The 16,629-nt window shown below is 41.5% G+C and overlaps 1 protein-coding gene across 5 annotated transcripts in view; it reads right to left on the reverse strand.

The window, feature by feature from the left end:
* MYOF (myoferlin) overlaps positions 1-16,629 on the reverse strand; it is a 154,587-nt gene that overhangs the window by 59,986 nt on the left and 77,972 nt on the right. For 3 of the 5 annotated variants that reach the window (XM_047701816.1, XM_047701814.1, XM_047701818.1), the window contains exons 17-21: positions 16,567-16,605; positions 12,727-12,851; positions 11,463-11,579; positions 1,998-2,175; positions 748-872 (exon numbers count right to left, since the gene is read on the reverse strand). In XM_047701816.1, the coding sequence (XP_047557772.1) occupies positions 748-872; positions 1,998-2,175; positions 11,463-11,579; positions 12,727-12,851; positions 16,567-16,605 (584 nt within the window). The remainder of the gene's footprint in view (positions 1-747; positions 873-1,997; positions 2,176-11,462; positions 11,580-12,726; positions 12,852-16,566; positions 16,606-16,629) is intronic. The other 2 variants (XM_047701815.1, XM_047701817.1) reach the window with 1 other exon arrangement.

Raw genomic sequence — 16,629 nt, forward strand, 5'->3', positions numbered from 1 at the left:
CCCTTCTCATCAATGTCAACTAGATGGAAAATTACAGATACTGCATCTATACAGTTTTAACCAGAAAGTACCCCCAATCTCCAAACAAGGTCCTCTAGTTTACAAAGAGAATATAACATGTCAAGCTCTGGTTCCTTGAGCTCAACTCTTCCCACAGTGGAGATTTTTACCCCATTAACAGTAAAGCTCTAAGGGCTCCATGTTTCAACTGGAACGAACCATTCTCCATGCCACACCTCATTGTGGCAGAAACTGTGGGTTGTCCTCCTACTTCAATACCCACCCCCTCCTTCCTCAGTAAGAGGGCTTTTATCTGGTCATCTGCTAACCCAAGCAGTAACTCAACCCATCCAAAGAAGGATGTGGCTGTGTGACTGGATTCTGGCCAATGGAGAATGAGCAGAAGTCAAGTATGTGACTTCTGGGTCTTTCCCTTCAAGGGAAAGGCCTGTGTCCTCTACTTCCCCATTCCCTTCCCTCAGGCTGGAGGGCAGGTGTAGCGGTAAGCCGCCTCAACTGTGCAGACAATGACAACTCCTTAGTGATGGGGGAGCAACAACGGGGAAGGAGTTTGGGTCCTCATTACCACCAAACCTCTGTACCAGCCTTAGAACACCTACCTCAACTGTATAAAAGAACATTTATCTTATCATTGTATCCTGAGGTCTTGTGTTAGAGGGATCTAGCCTAAAACTAACACATAATTTACTGTTTGGTGGAAAGGAAATGTAGGAAAGATAAACTTACCAACCGTTCTGCCATGGCTAGGAGAATGTTTACCGCATCCAGGCGATGACTAATGTCCTCCCAGTAAGAAGTCAGGGTAACAACTGGCTTTGTGTGGGCCCAAGGCAGGTAATAATAGTAGTTCCCTGGTGTAGAACATTGAGAGTTGATGAACACCGGACACTTAAACAATGCATTTATGCAAACTGGGCTACTGATCGATCTGTACCCGGAATGGTTTGGGGTGATCTGGGTTTTAAGTTTTATTTGAAGGAACTGAGGGATAGTTATTTTGGAAATCTCTCTAAAATACCCTAGTAAACTGAATACAACAATTTTAGGATCTTGTAGTGGTTCAGGATCATATGTCTGAACATCACTGATGATTCCACAACATGGCAGCAGAAAATACACAGCATAGGGGGTTAGATTGTAGGTGTCTGCACCTGAAAAGTGCTATTCTAAGTAAATATTTTTGTTGGAATTGGGGCAAAAAAAAAAGTTTTTTTCTCTTTGCTAAAGCCTTAGCTGGATACATGGGGTTTGGTATTACTGAGAGCCTTATGATGGTTAAGAATTATCAGCCAACATTTTCTAGCACATTTGATATTTTAACACTGTTTGTACAGAATTTAGTTAAAAACTATGGCAATACTGTTGGAACATTGGATCAGCATTTCTCTCTCCTTTCTGTATACTCTTAAACCATTTGTTGAAACCTTCGCTAGAGCATTCTCATACTCTACTTTCTATTATGACTTATTTTACACACTAGAATGTAAACTTAAAAGCGGGGGCTGTTTCTCATCCACCTTTGTTCAAATACAGCGATTCAATCCTCACAGCAACTCTAGAGAAGTGGCTGAAACTGAAGTTTACAATTAAGTGATATGGCTAAGGTCACAATGCTGGCGAGTCACAGAATGAAGACCAGAAGCTAGATTTTCCAGGGCCTGAGCCACAGTCCCGTCCACTTCAACTACTCAATCTAAGAGTAGTTTATGGCTTGGTTGGGTGGAGCTGGGCAGAGCAGGAGCTGATTTAGGGGAGCTCAGAGTTCAGCAAGTTGCCATCTCGTGATTTTACAAAGCAGAGCCAGTGTGGAAGTTGGACATGGGAGGGGGAACTAGGGTTCAGACCCTGGCAAAGGGCCTATGACTTCTTGGGCTTGACCAGTCTTGAAGATGCTTGAACTCCAGACACCTCTCTTCCCCATTCAACCTTTTCTTGCCACAAAGCAAGGAAGGAGAGATGGTTAGAGTGACTCTTACCATCAAATACGGCACGGCTGTATTGAGTGGTTGATGCCAAAGGCTTACAAGTCGTGTCAAACTTGTTGCCATAGTTCCCAATGCTGACTTCAAACTGAATGGCCTCACCAACATCTTGCAACATGGTGGCTGAATGGAACACAGCAGATAGGCTATACTTCCGCCTTCGCTGGTATTTCTATAAAGTACAAGCAGACATGAGGCTCAGTGAAACTTGTTTTACTCTTATTTACATGTAGATTTCTAGGAGGTGTAATTTTAAACCTAGTAATTTGTGTTGAATTAAATGCCAGTAGAAAATGTTCTTAGATCTAGCATTTTCTCTTGGACTCATTTGAGTGGGCAAAGATAGAAGTGCCAGGATGTTTGCTGCAGTGTTGACTGAAATAGAGAAAAAAATGAGAACGATACAAATGTCTATCAATAAGTCACTAGTTAAATAAACTATGTTACATTCGTATAGTGGAATAAAATTAATAAAAATAGAGGTAGATCCATATGTGCAAACATGGAAAAAAGGCATTTTTAGGTGAACCCACTGAATATATAGTTTAATATTGGCATATGCATGAAGGAAGTCTGGAAGAATAGGAATAAAACTGTTAACAGTTACACTGGGAAAGGTAGAGAGGTTCTGGCTAACCTTACTTTCTACCTTTTTAATTGTCTGAATTATTTAAGTATTAATTTTCTAATCAAAAACAATGATTTTTTTAACAAGAAAGATTTTTAATGTAAGATTTTAAAAACAAGTGAATTTAGTTGAACTTATTTATCTGTTTTCTGAAATAGAAATCAAATGTTTTTTTTTCTCTTTTTTTTTAAAAGATTTTATTTGACAGAGAGAGAAATCACAAGCAGGCAGAGAGATGGGGGGAAGCAGGCTCCCCGCTGAGCAAGAGCCTGATGCGGGGCTCAATCCCAGGACTCTGGGATCATGACCCTAGCCGAAGGCAGAGGCTTAACCCACTGAGCCACCTGGGCGCCCCATCTCTCTCTCTCTCTCTCTTTTTTTTTAAATTGCTGGCTGACTGAGTGTTAGTGTGTGTGAAGGAGCTGAACAGAGGGACAACAATGACCACACTGAGAAACCTTCAGCCTAGCAGACATGATCATGAGCCCTTCTGGCCTTCCTACATTTAGGCACATAAAGTCTCTTGAATCCACCTCCTTGCTCAGATGGCATCTCTCCTTCTTTGTGGATCATGTCCCCACTGATCATTGGGTACCTTGCCTTCTTTAGTCAAACAGAGCCATGCAATGGTTTAAATTGCTGTATTTCATTATGTCCTAGGCATTCTGTCCCTTAATATTGTCCACATCTAGAGCCTTTCCAGGTCCCTGTTGGCAGCCAGTCTCTGTAGATGCTTGCCCAGCTTGGGGTTGAGACTATAGTGGTTATTATGGTGTGACCACATTGGCTACATGCTTCACTAGAGAACTTGTGGAGACCCATGAGAGATAATACTCAAATCGTTTGACAAATTCTCACCATAGCAAGTTTAGTTTGAAAGGCCCTAGAGAAGGAACTCCCAGATCTGCAGTCCTTCCATGTGAGATCTGGAGGCCACACTGCTATCAAACTTTGGCATATGATGACCCTTGCTGTTGTTGATTTGCTTTTTTGCATTCCTACCTTGCTACCAATTAGTGTACCATAATCTAAGTGGCAAAGTAATGACACTTTTCACCTCTAGGAAGCTAATAAAAATTACTTGATCCTGGTAGGATATTTATTAACTGATTTCCCTTTGTTATTTATTCATACCATGGCCTTCATTCTTCTATTAAATGAATCACAATCATGGGTAGGTCTTCTGTCCTGGATAAAAATGTGTTCTTTCAAATCTCCAATGGAAAAAAGACAGTCTCTTCAACAAATGGTATTGGGAAAACTGGACAGGCACATGCAGGAGAATGAAACTGGACTGTTTCCTTATACCACACACAAAAATAGACTCAAAATGGATGAAAGACCTAAATGTGAGATAGGAATCCATCAAAATCCTTAACGAGAACACAGCCAGCAACCTCTTCAACCTTAGCCACAGCAACTTTTTCCTAGAAACATCACCAAAGGCAAGGGAAGCAAGGGCAAAAATGAACTACTGGGGCTTCATCAAGATCAAAAGCTTTGCACAGCAAAGGAAACAGGCAACAAAACTAAAAGACAACTGGCAGAATGGGAGAAGATATTTGCAAATGACATATCAGATAAAGGGCTAGTAACCAAAATCCGCAAAGAACTTATCAAACTCAACACCCAAAGAACAAATAACCCAATCAAGAAATGGGCAGAAGACATGAACAGACATTTCAGCAAAGAAGACATCCAGATGGCCAACAGACACATGAAAAAGTGCTCAACATCACTCGGCATCAGGGAAATACAAATCAAAACCACAGTGAGATACCACCTCACACCAGTCGGAATGGCTAAAATTAACAAGTCAGGAAACAACAGATGTTGGCAAGGATGTGGAGAAAAGGAAACCCTCCTACACTGTTGGTGGGAATGCAAGCTGGTGCAGTCACTCTGGAAAATAGTATGGAGGTTCCTCAGAAAGTTGAAAATAGAGCCTATGACCCAGCAATTGCAATACTGGGTATTTACCCTAAAGATACAAATGTAGTGATCTGAAGGGGCACGTGCACCTGAATGTTTACAGCAGCAATGTCCACAATAGCCAAACTATGGAAAGAACCTAGATGTTCATCAACAGATGAATGGATAAAGAAGAGGTGATACACACACACACACACACACACACACACACACACACACACACACAATGGAATACTATGTAGCCATCAAAAGAAATCTTGCCCTTTACAACAACGTGGATGGAACTAGAGGGTATTATGCTCAGTGAAATAATTCAATCAGAGAAAGACAACTATCGTATGATCTCTCTGATATGAGGAATTTGAGAGACAGGGCAGGGGGTTGTGGGGAGAAGGGAGGGAAAAATGAAACAAGATGGGGCCGGGGAGAGAGAAAAACTGTAAGAAACCCTTAATCTCATGAAACAAACTGAGGGTTACTGGGGGGTTGGGAGGGTAGGGATAGGGTGGCTGGGTTATGGACATTGGGGAGGGTATGTGCTATGGTGAGTGCTGTGAACTGTGTAAGCCTGATGATTCTCGACCTGTGTCCCTGGGGCAAATAATACATTATATGTTAATTTTAAAAAAGTGTGTTCTTTCATTTACAGAAGTACTTAGACAACAGTTTCAAAAACTTCTTAAATTGTGGTAAAATACACAGAACATAAAATTCACCAACTAAACCATGTGTCCAGTTGGTGGCGTCGGGGACATTCCCATTGTTGTGCAACCATCACCACCATCCATCCACAGAAGTCATTCTAGCCTACAAAATTGAAATCCTGTACCCATTAAACCCCAACTCCCCATTCCCACCTATTTTCTGTTTCTAGGAGTTTGACTACTCTGGATATCTCACGTAAGTGGAATCAAACAATACGTGTCCTTGAGTGACTGGCATACTCTACTTAGTGAAATGTCCTCAGGATTTAGTCCCATCGCAGCCTGTCTCAGAGTTCCCTTCCTCTTTAACACCTACTAATTCTGCACTGCATTGCCGAAAGACAAATGGAAGTATATTAAAATTTTTAATATTTTATTTGAGCAAACATATATTTGACTGGGCAGTGACAAAGCAGAAGCAATTAAGAGTGCTCCACCTGCAAGAGCCAGAGGAAAAGACTTTTATAGAACAAATGTGGAAGGAAAACAAGGAAATTACTTGTTTGGCTAGAGTTTAAGTGGTTGCATTATTTGGGAAACCCTAGTGGGTTCATTGCTATTTCTTGCCCTTTGGTTTTGATTTTTTTTTTTAAGATTTTATTTATTTGAGAGAGAGAGAGAGAGAGTACGCGCATGTGCACAAGCAGGGGCCAGGGAGGGGGTGGGAGGTTAGAGCGAGAGGGAGAAGCAGACTCTCCGCTGGTCAGGGAGCCCAATGCGGGACTCAGTTTGATTTCTTAACCTTGAGGCATTTATAGACTTATGTTCTGGTTTGCTTGTATAGGCTGCCAAGGCACAAGAGTCACTTCACTTCTAATGGTGTCCTTTTGTAATAATTCAGCAGTGTGTATATATTACATTTGTTTATCCATTCATCTGTTGATGGACAGCTATCAATGGACTGCTTCTACCTTTCGGTTATTGTGAATAATGCTGCTATGAGCATGGTTGTACAAATATCCATTTGGGTCCCTGCCTTCAATTCTTTTGTGTATATACACAGCAGTGGATTTCTGGATCACGTGGTAATTCTATTTTTAACTTCTTGAGGACTGTTTTAAAAACATCTGACACTGACTGTAGTTTGCTGTCTTGAAGAACCCCAGGACATTCCGCTATTACAAAATCTCCGTTTTGGTTAAAGGAATTTTTGACATGGTATAATGGAAACATCCACTAGGATTTCATCAGAAATCCCTCGAAGTCTCAGTCTTTTTTGAAAGTCTTTCCAAAACATTGGTTTGAAACCTTAGCTGCATATTGAATTACCTGAGAGGCTTTCAAATATACTTAGAGCTGCACCCCACATCCCAGAGACTCTGCCTAGCACTTTGAACTCAAAAACTTCCCTTCATTAGTCTACTGTCATTCTGATAGAACGGGTTTCAGAGACTTTTGTCATTTGTCAGGAGTCCCCTTCACTACCCACTAAGTAGTAAGCTTAATCCTCCAGAACTGTCCATGGTTCAGTACTGCTATGGGAAGTCTGGATCCTGTAGTTTGGGGATTTCTACGGAGGCTTCATCACATAAGTATGATCAATCATTAGCTCAACTTCTAGCCCCCCTCCTGAGAATGGGAGATGGAGCAGAAAGTTCCAAGCTTTGAATCACGGCTTGGTCTTTCCCAAGAGTAGCCTCAATCTAGAAGCCCATGAGTCACCTCATTAGAACAAAAGACTCTCCTACTACCCAGGAAATCCCAAGAGATTTAGGAGCTCAGTGTCAGGAACCATGGCCAAAGAGCAAATACTAGTACTATTATCTTACAGCAAGGAAGTTGCCCTCTTCAATGTTACCAGAAGTTTCATTACTTGCGTATGACCCAGAACACGGGATTTTTGAAAATGGGGAAAGGGTCAGGATCAACCTTCTAGGCTGACGGCTTTCATTACTCCTCCTAGCGCTCATGCAAATCTGCTCATCTCACCCTCTTACGAGGCTCCTGGTCCCCTGAACTGTGGCTAAGTCTTCAGAATCTTAGGTCCTCTCCTGTTTTTTTTTAATGTTACTGGGGTTTTGGTGTAGAGATTTCATTTCTGCTTTTATTAAATTTATGACATAAGCCATTTTTCTGTCTGGGTTTAATTATTCGGATCAAAGAAAATTGTTTTCTATTTCAGTTTTTAAAAAGCTGTTCTCTTACATGATTGACATATACTGTGGGCACTATATATTGTTGATTTTTTGTTTGTGGTTTGGTTTTTGAGGGTTTTTTTTTTTTTTTTTTGCTTTTATTTTTACTAAATTTATGACCTATGCTTCTTTGTTTATATGTGTTGAATCATTTGGAGTAAAAAAACTAATTGGGTTTTGCATTCTAGTTGCCATACTTTGTTGAGCCTCTCCCTACCCCTCCTTCCTCTCCCACCTCCATTATGAGTGCTTAAAATAAAAAGAAGGATCATGGACTTAAATTGTGTTCTGGTGACAGAACATAGCAAAAGAGACACTGTATTTGCCAAGAACCCATGACAGCATTTCTGCCCAAGCCCAAGGTCCAGCTGTCATCCTCAAGAGCTGATCTGTAATGACTCAAGTCCAGAACCACCCATGCCATACCAGCTGTCTCCACAGAAGCTTTTGGGTAGTTTCTAGCCATTTTCTGTCATGATCCTCACAGTAAATGGCATGTAAGCTGCTCCATTTTACCTCCCACCCTCTCTTTTATCCCCTCACCCCCATTTCCTAGATTTGTTCTTAAGATCTGTTACAATTCCTGGGCTTCCGAGTTGATCATCATCAACTGTGGGGTGGAGAGAAAGACTCTGACCAGAACCTTACTGACTGGGGGAACCTGCTGCTTTTGGCTCTGTGTCTTTTTTAATGAGTAAAATGAGTAAAAAGCCAAAAGAAAATAAGTTTACATTGCATGATCCTGGCAGCATACACTTCATCTACAGACACTTCCTGATTTATGACCGATTCTCTAGAAGTAAGATTTGAAAAGTCAGGGTAAGTCCAGAACTCAAGGTCTTCAATGGTCCCCTTTTGCTATGTGCTATGGCGGATTTATCATTTGCAAGGATGATGTTCTTGAGATCAGAGCAAGCCCTAAAATTCAAGAGCATCACAGTATTTTATCATTACCTCCATGGACTGTAACAAAGTAACTGAAAACATGTGGGGGGGTGAGGACCGACTCCTTCAGACCTAAGTAAGAGTTGCACACCAGTGTCAGGAATAGAGAAGCACCTAGACTCAATCTCAGGGATGTGCTGGGTGGTTGGCTAGGTGCACTCACCAGTTCGTGCCTTTCTGCACAGCTGATTCAAATCCTTGCCTCAGCAAAATCATTCCTGACTACACATCAGCAACTTTGGGATAACTCGAGAGTAGTCAAAATCATTAGTTAACTCTAAGAATGGCACTGTAGCACCATTGATATTTTAAGTCACAAATGGTATTACTTATGTGTCTGTACATCAGTGGGGATAGGTAGAGGGATAAGGAGTAGAGTGATGGAGAGAGACTTGATAATTTCTCAAAGACTTCTCTCCCAAGAGTTAATGTAATAACCTGTCCTTTATAGCCACTTGTTTGGGAGGCTGATAAACAAAATAAAAATCTGCCCTAAATCTTTTATAAGGTAAATTAATAAAAACTGGGAAAGCTAGGTCTTAAAAATTCTAGGCAGTTTCCGATTCTAGAAGTAGAGAGATAAATTCACATTCAAGGCAGACCACTGCTTTGCTTTAGGAAAACTGCTTGGATAGACCTTTGACTATAATATAAAACGAATACTTACCAGGGTTCTTTCACAACTTAAATAACCTAAATTCAACTGTCCTATTTGGTAACATGAAGTGTGAAGCATATGTTTTGGCCAGGACTATGTTCTAATCTGTGCTCATGTAAGGGGAGCAGCATTATTTTCTCTGTGTGAAGATAGACTGATGCCCCGTGGCTTGCTGATGGTTGTGTAAGTTCCTTCCTGAGCCTGAGGGTTGCAGACAGAGGTAGCCTATGAAAGGATGTGTGGCACAATCTTCTCTTTCAGGGGAAGACAAAGGCACTGCATTAAAATCTGTGTGGCTCATGAATGGACTACCAATGTTCTAAACATGCCAGGACTGGAAAATCCAGAATATACTGCTTTGGACTCTAACCTTCTAATATTGTCTTCTTGGGAGTCAATGAACAAGGCCACAGTGCTCTGGGGTGGTGGGGGCGGGGGAGGGGGTAAGGAATGGGGAGGGAGAGTTTCCTCTAAAGGGAGAGGATATTCTCTGGGTCATTCATCCTGAAAGGCACAAATCTCATAACAGGCAGATAAGAGACTATTAGAAGGAAGGAGAAAGCCTTGCTTGGTTGGGAACTCTTGGCAATTGGACATGGACCCTGAGGTGGCCATGTGTACATGGTGGTGCTGGGAGTAGGGATCGATGGGGAGCTGAGTCCTGCTGCAAGGAAGCAGGTTGAAGAGAGACAGGGAGCCCAACTGTGAGAGACCCAGAGAGCTGGTGTGAGCCCAGAGGCTTTGAGATGAGGCACCTTTAGCAGCTTCTTAAAGTTTTTCATTTCACTGTGTATCCCTACTCTTGTCCCAGACTGGAGGTAAAAGCTTTTCTAAAGTTGCAGTTTCATTTCCAATGTAATGTAGGGAAATAAGAGAAGGGTCTATCCCGTGCTTGGAATGGAAGGAAAGGGGAGAGAAGCAGCCGGAAGAAGTTTATTGGGTGTGTGTGTGTGGGGGGGGAATCCAGCAAGGAGTGGCCTTGGGCAGAGGGGCCCCAGTGAGCCAGCTGCTCTGACCAAAAATTCAAATTTCTGGAACAGGTAAGCATCAACCTGGGATTCTCAGAAATAGATGGGGGAAGATGTGGTACACATACATAAAATGGAGTATTATTTAGCCATGAAAAAGGAAATTTTGTCACTTGTGACAACACGGATGGACACTGAGGGCATTATGCTAAGTGAAATAAGTCAGAAAGACAAAGACAAATACTCTGTGATATCATGTATATGTGGAATCTGAAAAAGCCAAATTCATAAAAACAGAGTAGAGGGGTGGTTACCAGGGGTTGGGAGAGTTGGAAGATGTTGGTCAATGTGTATAAACTTGCAGTTAGAAGAGAAATAAATTCTGGAGATCTAATGCAGAGCACAGTGATTATAGTCAGTGATACTGTATTACATACTTCAAAGTTGCTCAGAGACTATATCTGGAAAGTTCCCACCATGGAAAGAAATTACAATTATGTGATGTGATGGACGTGTTGACTAACACAACCAGTGGTAATCATATTGCTAGTATATAAATATACCACATCAACACACTGGGCACCTTCAACTTATACAGTGCTATGTGTTAATTGTTTCTTGAAATTAAAAAATAAAAATATAAAAAACTAGCATAATTTAGTTTTAAAACCCATAGTAATGGTATACGATGTGTTGGAAATCATTTCATGAGCAACAGAGACAGGGATAATTTAATACTGACCTATCTATCCCATATGTTAACAAATCTGTACTGTAGATATCAATTAATAGACCAGGAAAAATGGGGCATTTAACAATTTCATGATAATAATATTCTTTTGATATTTATTGCCTTGAGTTAATAACACTGACAAAGTAACTAGGAAAAAAAAAATCCATCTGTAGCTCTCTACAGATCTACTGTATGGATCATGGGTGTTACGCAAAAGTTGTTTCCCCAGAGGGGAAAGAGATGATTAAAAAAGAAGAAGAACAAGAAGAAGAAATGGTTGGGAAGATGGATTTGGAAGACTTCCTGTCTTTATGGAAGACTGGGGCTCTGAGCTGTTGTAACGTGGGCATTAATATAAACACTCCCTCACATGCTGGGATCCTGAGATATGCCTCCTTCTGAAAGTGGTAATTATTAGCAGTGGCACCTAAGCCATTTGGGTTGGTTCTTATGGCCATCTCCCCACGAACACACAATCCCAATTGGTAAACAGGCCATTCAGTTTTGGGGTATCATCACTCTTGCCAGATTTTGGTAGGGTATTAACTGCACAAAAGATGAAGCAAGTCTCATCACCCCCATGGGGCCACTTTAGATAGATCAAGAGGGCATCAAATAGATCAAGAAGTCCTTGTTATGACTCATGTCTCTAACTCTGTCACAGCTGACCCTTCAGTTCCTGGAGGTCCCCACGAGCCACCAATCCTCTAACATACCCTTTTCCATTCTAAGCATCATCCACAATCCAACAATTACCTCCACAACCAGCAGGTCATCATTTGAAATGGGCTCCAACTTTTTGTCTGGTGGTGTCTTTTCAAGAAAAGTGCTTAATTCAACCAAGATTCTGCCTCTGTAGGCAACTCCTTCCCCCTGAAAGGCAACAACACAGGATTATTCCTCTAGGTGTGAACACCAGCAAAAAGAACTCCTTCTCTAGTCAGACTCAGCCAGCTACAACGGTGTTTCCTTCCCATGGCCCTAATGTCCAAAATCAGTCAGTCAGTAGCTCTCTCAGTTGGATTCAGGTCTTTGGTATCTGAAAGAAAAGTCAGTGACTTGAGGAAGGATCCCAAAGAGAGCCAGGGGAGCCAGGGCTGAAAGGGATCTTAGCCATGACTGAGGTCAGAGGCTTTCAAGCCATGCTCTGAATCCTGAAGGGGTTTCGGGAGGCCGGGGATAGGAGTGGAAGGTACTCAAAGTCCCCCTCACCCTACTTTAGTAGAGTGTCTCTGAGTTTATCCGCATCAACTTGGTTCCTTCTCTCCTCTTTTCAGGAAGGAAAGGCTGCCATGTTGGTGGCCAGGGCAAGTCTCAGAGTAGCCAGGAAATAAAAGAGGAAGATGTTCTGGGTGTGGCTGAGCATGAGGATGAAGAGCGGATACTTCCTCCATACCTAGCAGTGCTGGCAATAGAACTTTCTGGAGAGGAAGGGAAGGCTTTCACCTCCACAGCCAGTCCTTTAGCCCTGCCCCCTCAGGGTTTTCTCTCTACCACAGTCCCTTTCTTGGGCCTTCAGTGCAGACTCCAAGACATTACTTCTAATGTGCTGGAAAGAGCATTTCCCATCTCTGGGCCTCTGTATCCTCATCTATAAAATGAAGAAGTTGTATTGGATCTGGCATGGTGAATGGTTTCTTCAGGCATGTCACCTCCAATCATGTGGTACATTCCTAGAACACAGTAGTGAACAGAATTCTGAGGCAACACATTTGCTTTGTAGGAAAGAGCCAGCACTGATCACGGGAATCTGCCCTAAGTGCGGGCCCAGGGGAATGGCCATGCTGTGCATTCGTCATTGCCAAATTTGATGGTCTCCAGGATCTTCTCCTAACCTCGCATTCAAAGATTTGAGGAATGTGGGACATCTGTCCTTTGACCCCTGATCAGTCGCGTATCAGGTCTATTTGTGTCTGTGTATGTATGAGTCCTCTAGATAGGAGACTTAATTATAACCATTATAAGAAAGAATCACATTAATCAGTGTTCATTAATAACAAACCTTAATTGAGAAACTCACCTTTCCGTTATTTAGCTCATCATAGGGGTCTGGGAATCCCGTGTACTCTCTGGGGCTTCCATAAAGGTTCAGGTAACACGGTCCAAATGTTGGAACAAAGCCCACTTCTGTTTCTCCTGTATTCACTGAGGGATAACATCATTATTAGACTCAGGTTTTTTAAACACTCAATCTATTGAAATAAATATTAGTTATTAGTTAGCTGAGTGAGAATATTTTCCTCTAATTTGTGAGTTAGTTGTATTAGCACAAATTATAAGCACTTGTGAGACTTGCCGTATTTCCCTTTTCTTATTGCTATAAAACATTAAATAAAAAACATTTTTGGGGTAGTTCAGGTAAACTTATTATTATAGAAAAATACTGCTATTCAAATGAAAGAACAGTAAGGCTTACAAGTTGATCTTCACATTTTTTGCAAGTTTATAAGTGGCATTGTATTAAATGGGTCATTGGTGATTGGGATAAAAGATCATACTGTTTGGGGAAGTCACTTAACTGATGTATAACAGGTTAACTCTGTTCCCCAAAAATGCCACTTTATCTAAGGTAGCTAGTATAAATAAGGCATATGCTATTAAAAATACATTTAAATTTTTCATAAATAACAATGAACTGTTTGCCTATGGCTATGACATATGATATTTATAAGCAACATAAAGTTCCCATTCATAACATTCTCTGATGAGCACCCAATATGCTCCACATTTCTGCTATTTTGTCTTACTTAGCAAGACTGCTCCCCAGTGTAATGAGGGGAACTGAGGGCAAAGTAAAGAAATAGTGGAGTCAAAGGGAGATGGTGAGTGAAGTCAGGGAAATGTAAGGGCTGCCTCCAACCACCTGAATGCCCCCATATGGAAGCAGGATGAACTTGTTTCCAAAAGCAAAGCTAAGGACCACTGATGGGTGCTGCAAGGATGCATTCTTTGTTTCACTCAATATAAGGAAGATCTTTCTATGAATTAGATGTGTCAAACAATGGGACAGATCACACTGGGGACAGAGGAAATGTTGAGGCCAAGACTTTCAGGATTATCATCAAGACAATTCCGCTATGAATGAGAAATTAACTACCTCACCTCTATGGCCCTTTCCAACTCTATGCTTAAATGTAAGGGAGAAAGGTAAATGTGGAATGACAGGTGGACGGAAGGCCCATTAATGAACAGTTGATGAAACTGTATTTAAGTACACTTTTTTTTTTTTTTTTTAATTTGAGGTACTTCTACATGTGTAAATGGGCTTGGGCTTCTTTTTTTTTTTTTTTTTTAAGATTTTATTTATTTATTTGACAGCCAGAGGTCACAAGTAGGCAGAGAGGCAGGCAGAGAGAGAGGAGGAAGCAGGCTCCCCGCTGAGCAGAGAGCCTGATGTGAGGCTCGATCCCAGGACCCTGGGATCATGACCTGAGCCGAAGGCAGAAGCTTAACCCACTGAGCCACCCAGGTGCCCCGGGCTTCGGTTCTTTTAAGATGAGGTAAGAACCGGGGCACCTGGGTGGCTCAGTGGGTTAAAGCTTCTGCCTTTGCCTCAGGTCATGATCCCAGGGTCCTGGGATCGAGCTCGGGATCGAGCTCAGCATTGAGCTCAGCATCGGGCTCTCTGCTCAGCAGGGAGCCTACTTCCCTTCCTCTGCCTTCTTGTGATCTCTGTCAAGTAAATTAAAAAAAAAAAAAAAAAAAAGATGAGGTAGGAACCACGAACCTCCACAGGAATTAGTTGAACGGCAATCTCAGTGAAGAAAGCAAGAGAAAAGAAAAAATTAAATTAAGATGTAGGAAAATGATAACTGACAGCCTAGGAGTGAGATTTGGTAACACCCTAGGGGGTCATATTTCATGCCTGTGTCTGCAAATTTCTTGTGAAACCCAAATAGGGACCAAGAATTTTTCCAACAGAGATTTCTCTGGATTGTGCTACCACGTTACCAAATGAGCAGGATGAAATAAATGACTATTGTATCTGGACATACGAATTAGTTTGGTTTTATCTACTCTGCCACATGGAACATGACAAAGTTGACTAATTTTTTATTAATAAGCAGGGTTTAGATTTCTTTCCTTGTGCTAGAATATCTGTTGCGAGGAACTAAAGTAGAAGACTAAAGCAGAGATCCACAGTGAGAAAAGGCAGTCACTTCCAGAAGTTGAATCACAGAATGTTCAAGAAAGAATGGACATTAAAACTCTTGCACCACAGTCCTGCCACATTATGGACAGGCAAACTGAAGCCCACTGAAGTGACAGGATTTGTCAAAGGTCCCTCAAGATGACAGATTTAAGTCCAGATCTTGAGTTTCACAGTTCAAACAAGGGTGCCTTCCAGTACATCACCCACCCCTCTGGTGGAGCCCCACCCCACCCCCAGCCAGTTCACATGGGTGATGACTTATGTTGTTTGTCATGAGTATTTGCTTTTCATTAAGAATTTCCAGGGATGGAGACACACGTTGTCAATAACGATCTCCTGCATGTTGTTATGATATCAATCGCTTAATTCATTTTGTCCAAGCAACTCTCTTTTCAGGTATTTTAAACCCTGTGACTTGTTGGTTATGTAGTAACATGGAGAGCCTTCCTTCGATGTGCTCACACCTCAGAACTGTCTCCTGAGAAAGCCGAGAGTCTGACAAGCTAAGTCTCTTCCTGCTCCCAAACTTTCCTAACCCACTTTACGCACAACTGTCACATCAAACTTCCAACGAACAAAAATGCCTTAGCCTGGCCATCAACCTTTTCCTCTGACTCACTATTCAAACAATATTTTCCTCACTTTGTTCACCTCTCTGAGACCTCTTTGCATTTTCAATTTCTGTAAGGTATCACTTTATATTTTAAGTTTTGGACTTCAACATAGCTGCTTATTTTGGACAACCTTATAAATTCTCTTGGTGGGTAGGGAAGGATTCAAACGTATTTTATTTTGATTCCCTAAACACTGAGGACTGGTTCTACCATGGGGAGCTACCACATAAATATTCTTTATTGGCTGAACAAATGCATGAAGGAATGAAGTGTTACCAAATCTGCCGAGTTCGTTATAAACCTCAGGACTACTGAATGTTCATATAAAGTCTGATGATGAGATAATAAGATGGATTTTTTTGAAAATGAATATGAATGGGGCATCATGCCAATAACACAAAGGCAGACAATAATGCTTTAAATGTGCAAAACTTTCTCATTTCCAGTATCTCTTTTCCCTCTCACCATGATCCTGGGTAATTAGCATGGCAGGAATTACCACGTTTACAAACTTCTGTAAACCTAAGAGTTCTCGCGTATTTGAGGAACCATAATTATAGGAGTTGTGATGGTCAAAGGTGAGACCACTGAGCAAACTTGCAAAGAATGGCCAGTGCTGTACAAACCAAAAGACATGTCATGATCCCCCCAATTTGGAAGATGAAGACCTTAGCGGTACAATCATTCAACATCTTCCAACCAGAGATCCATGTTCAAAGTGAGGAGCATTTATCGCACACATTTTGAACAACTGATTTAGTGCCCCACATCTCTACGTACTGAACATAAACAACAACGGCAGACGAGGTTCTCGCTCACAAACGATTATTCACAGTGACACCAAATAGGCTGGTGTGCATCTAGGTGAAAACGTGAGATGGTAGCAAAGCCTGATGAGCGCGTTTGTGTTAAGCTCAGCCACATGCAGGGCAAGCACATGGCACAGGTACAAAAATTAATACTCTAGCAAAACTATTTTTGAGACTGCAAAATGTCAAAAAAAGAAAGTTTAAAGACAGTCAATTGACACGTTCTTAGTAAGACAACACTGAATAGGAAAATCTAGAAGATAGCAAAATCACAAAGCATAAACCTGTATACGATGCAGCCCCAGATCCCGAAGATGAGAAATCTATATAGTAAAAATATGACTGGT

The sequence above is a fragment of the Lutra lutra genome, chromosome 14 (genome assembly GCF_902655055.1).
Source record: "Lutra lutra chromosome 14, mLutLut1.2, whole genome shotgun sequence".
NCBI lineage: Eukaryota > Metazoa > Chordata > Mammalia > Carnivora > Mustelidae > Lutra > Lutra lutra.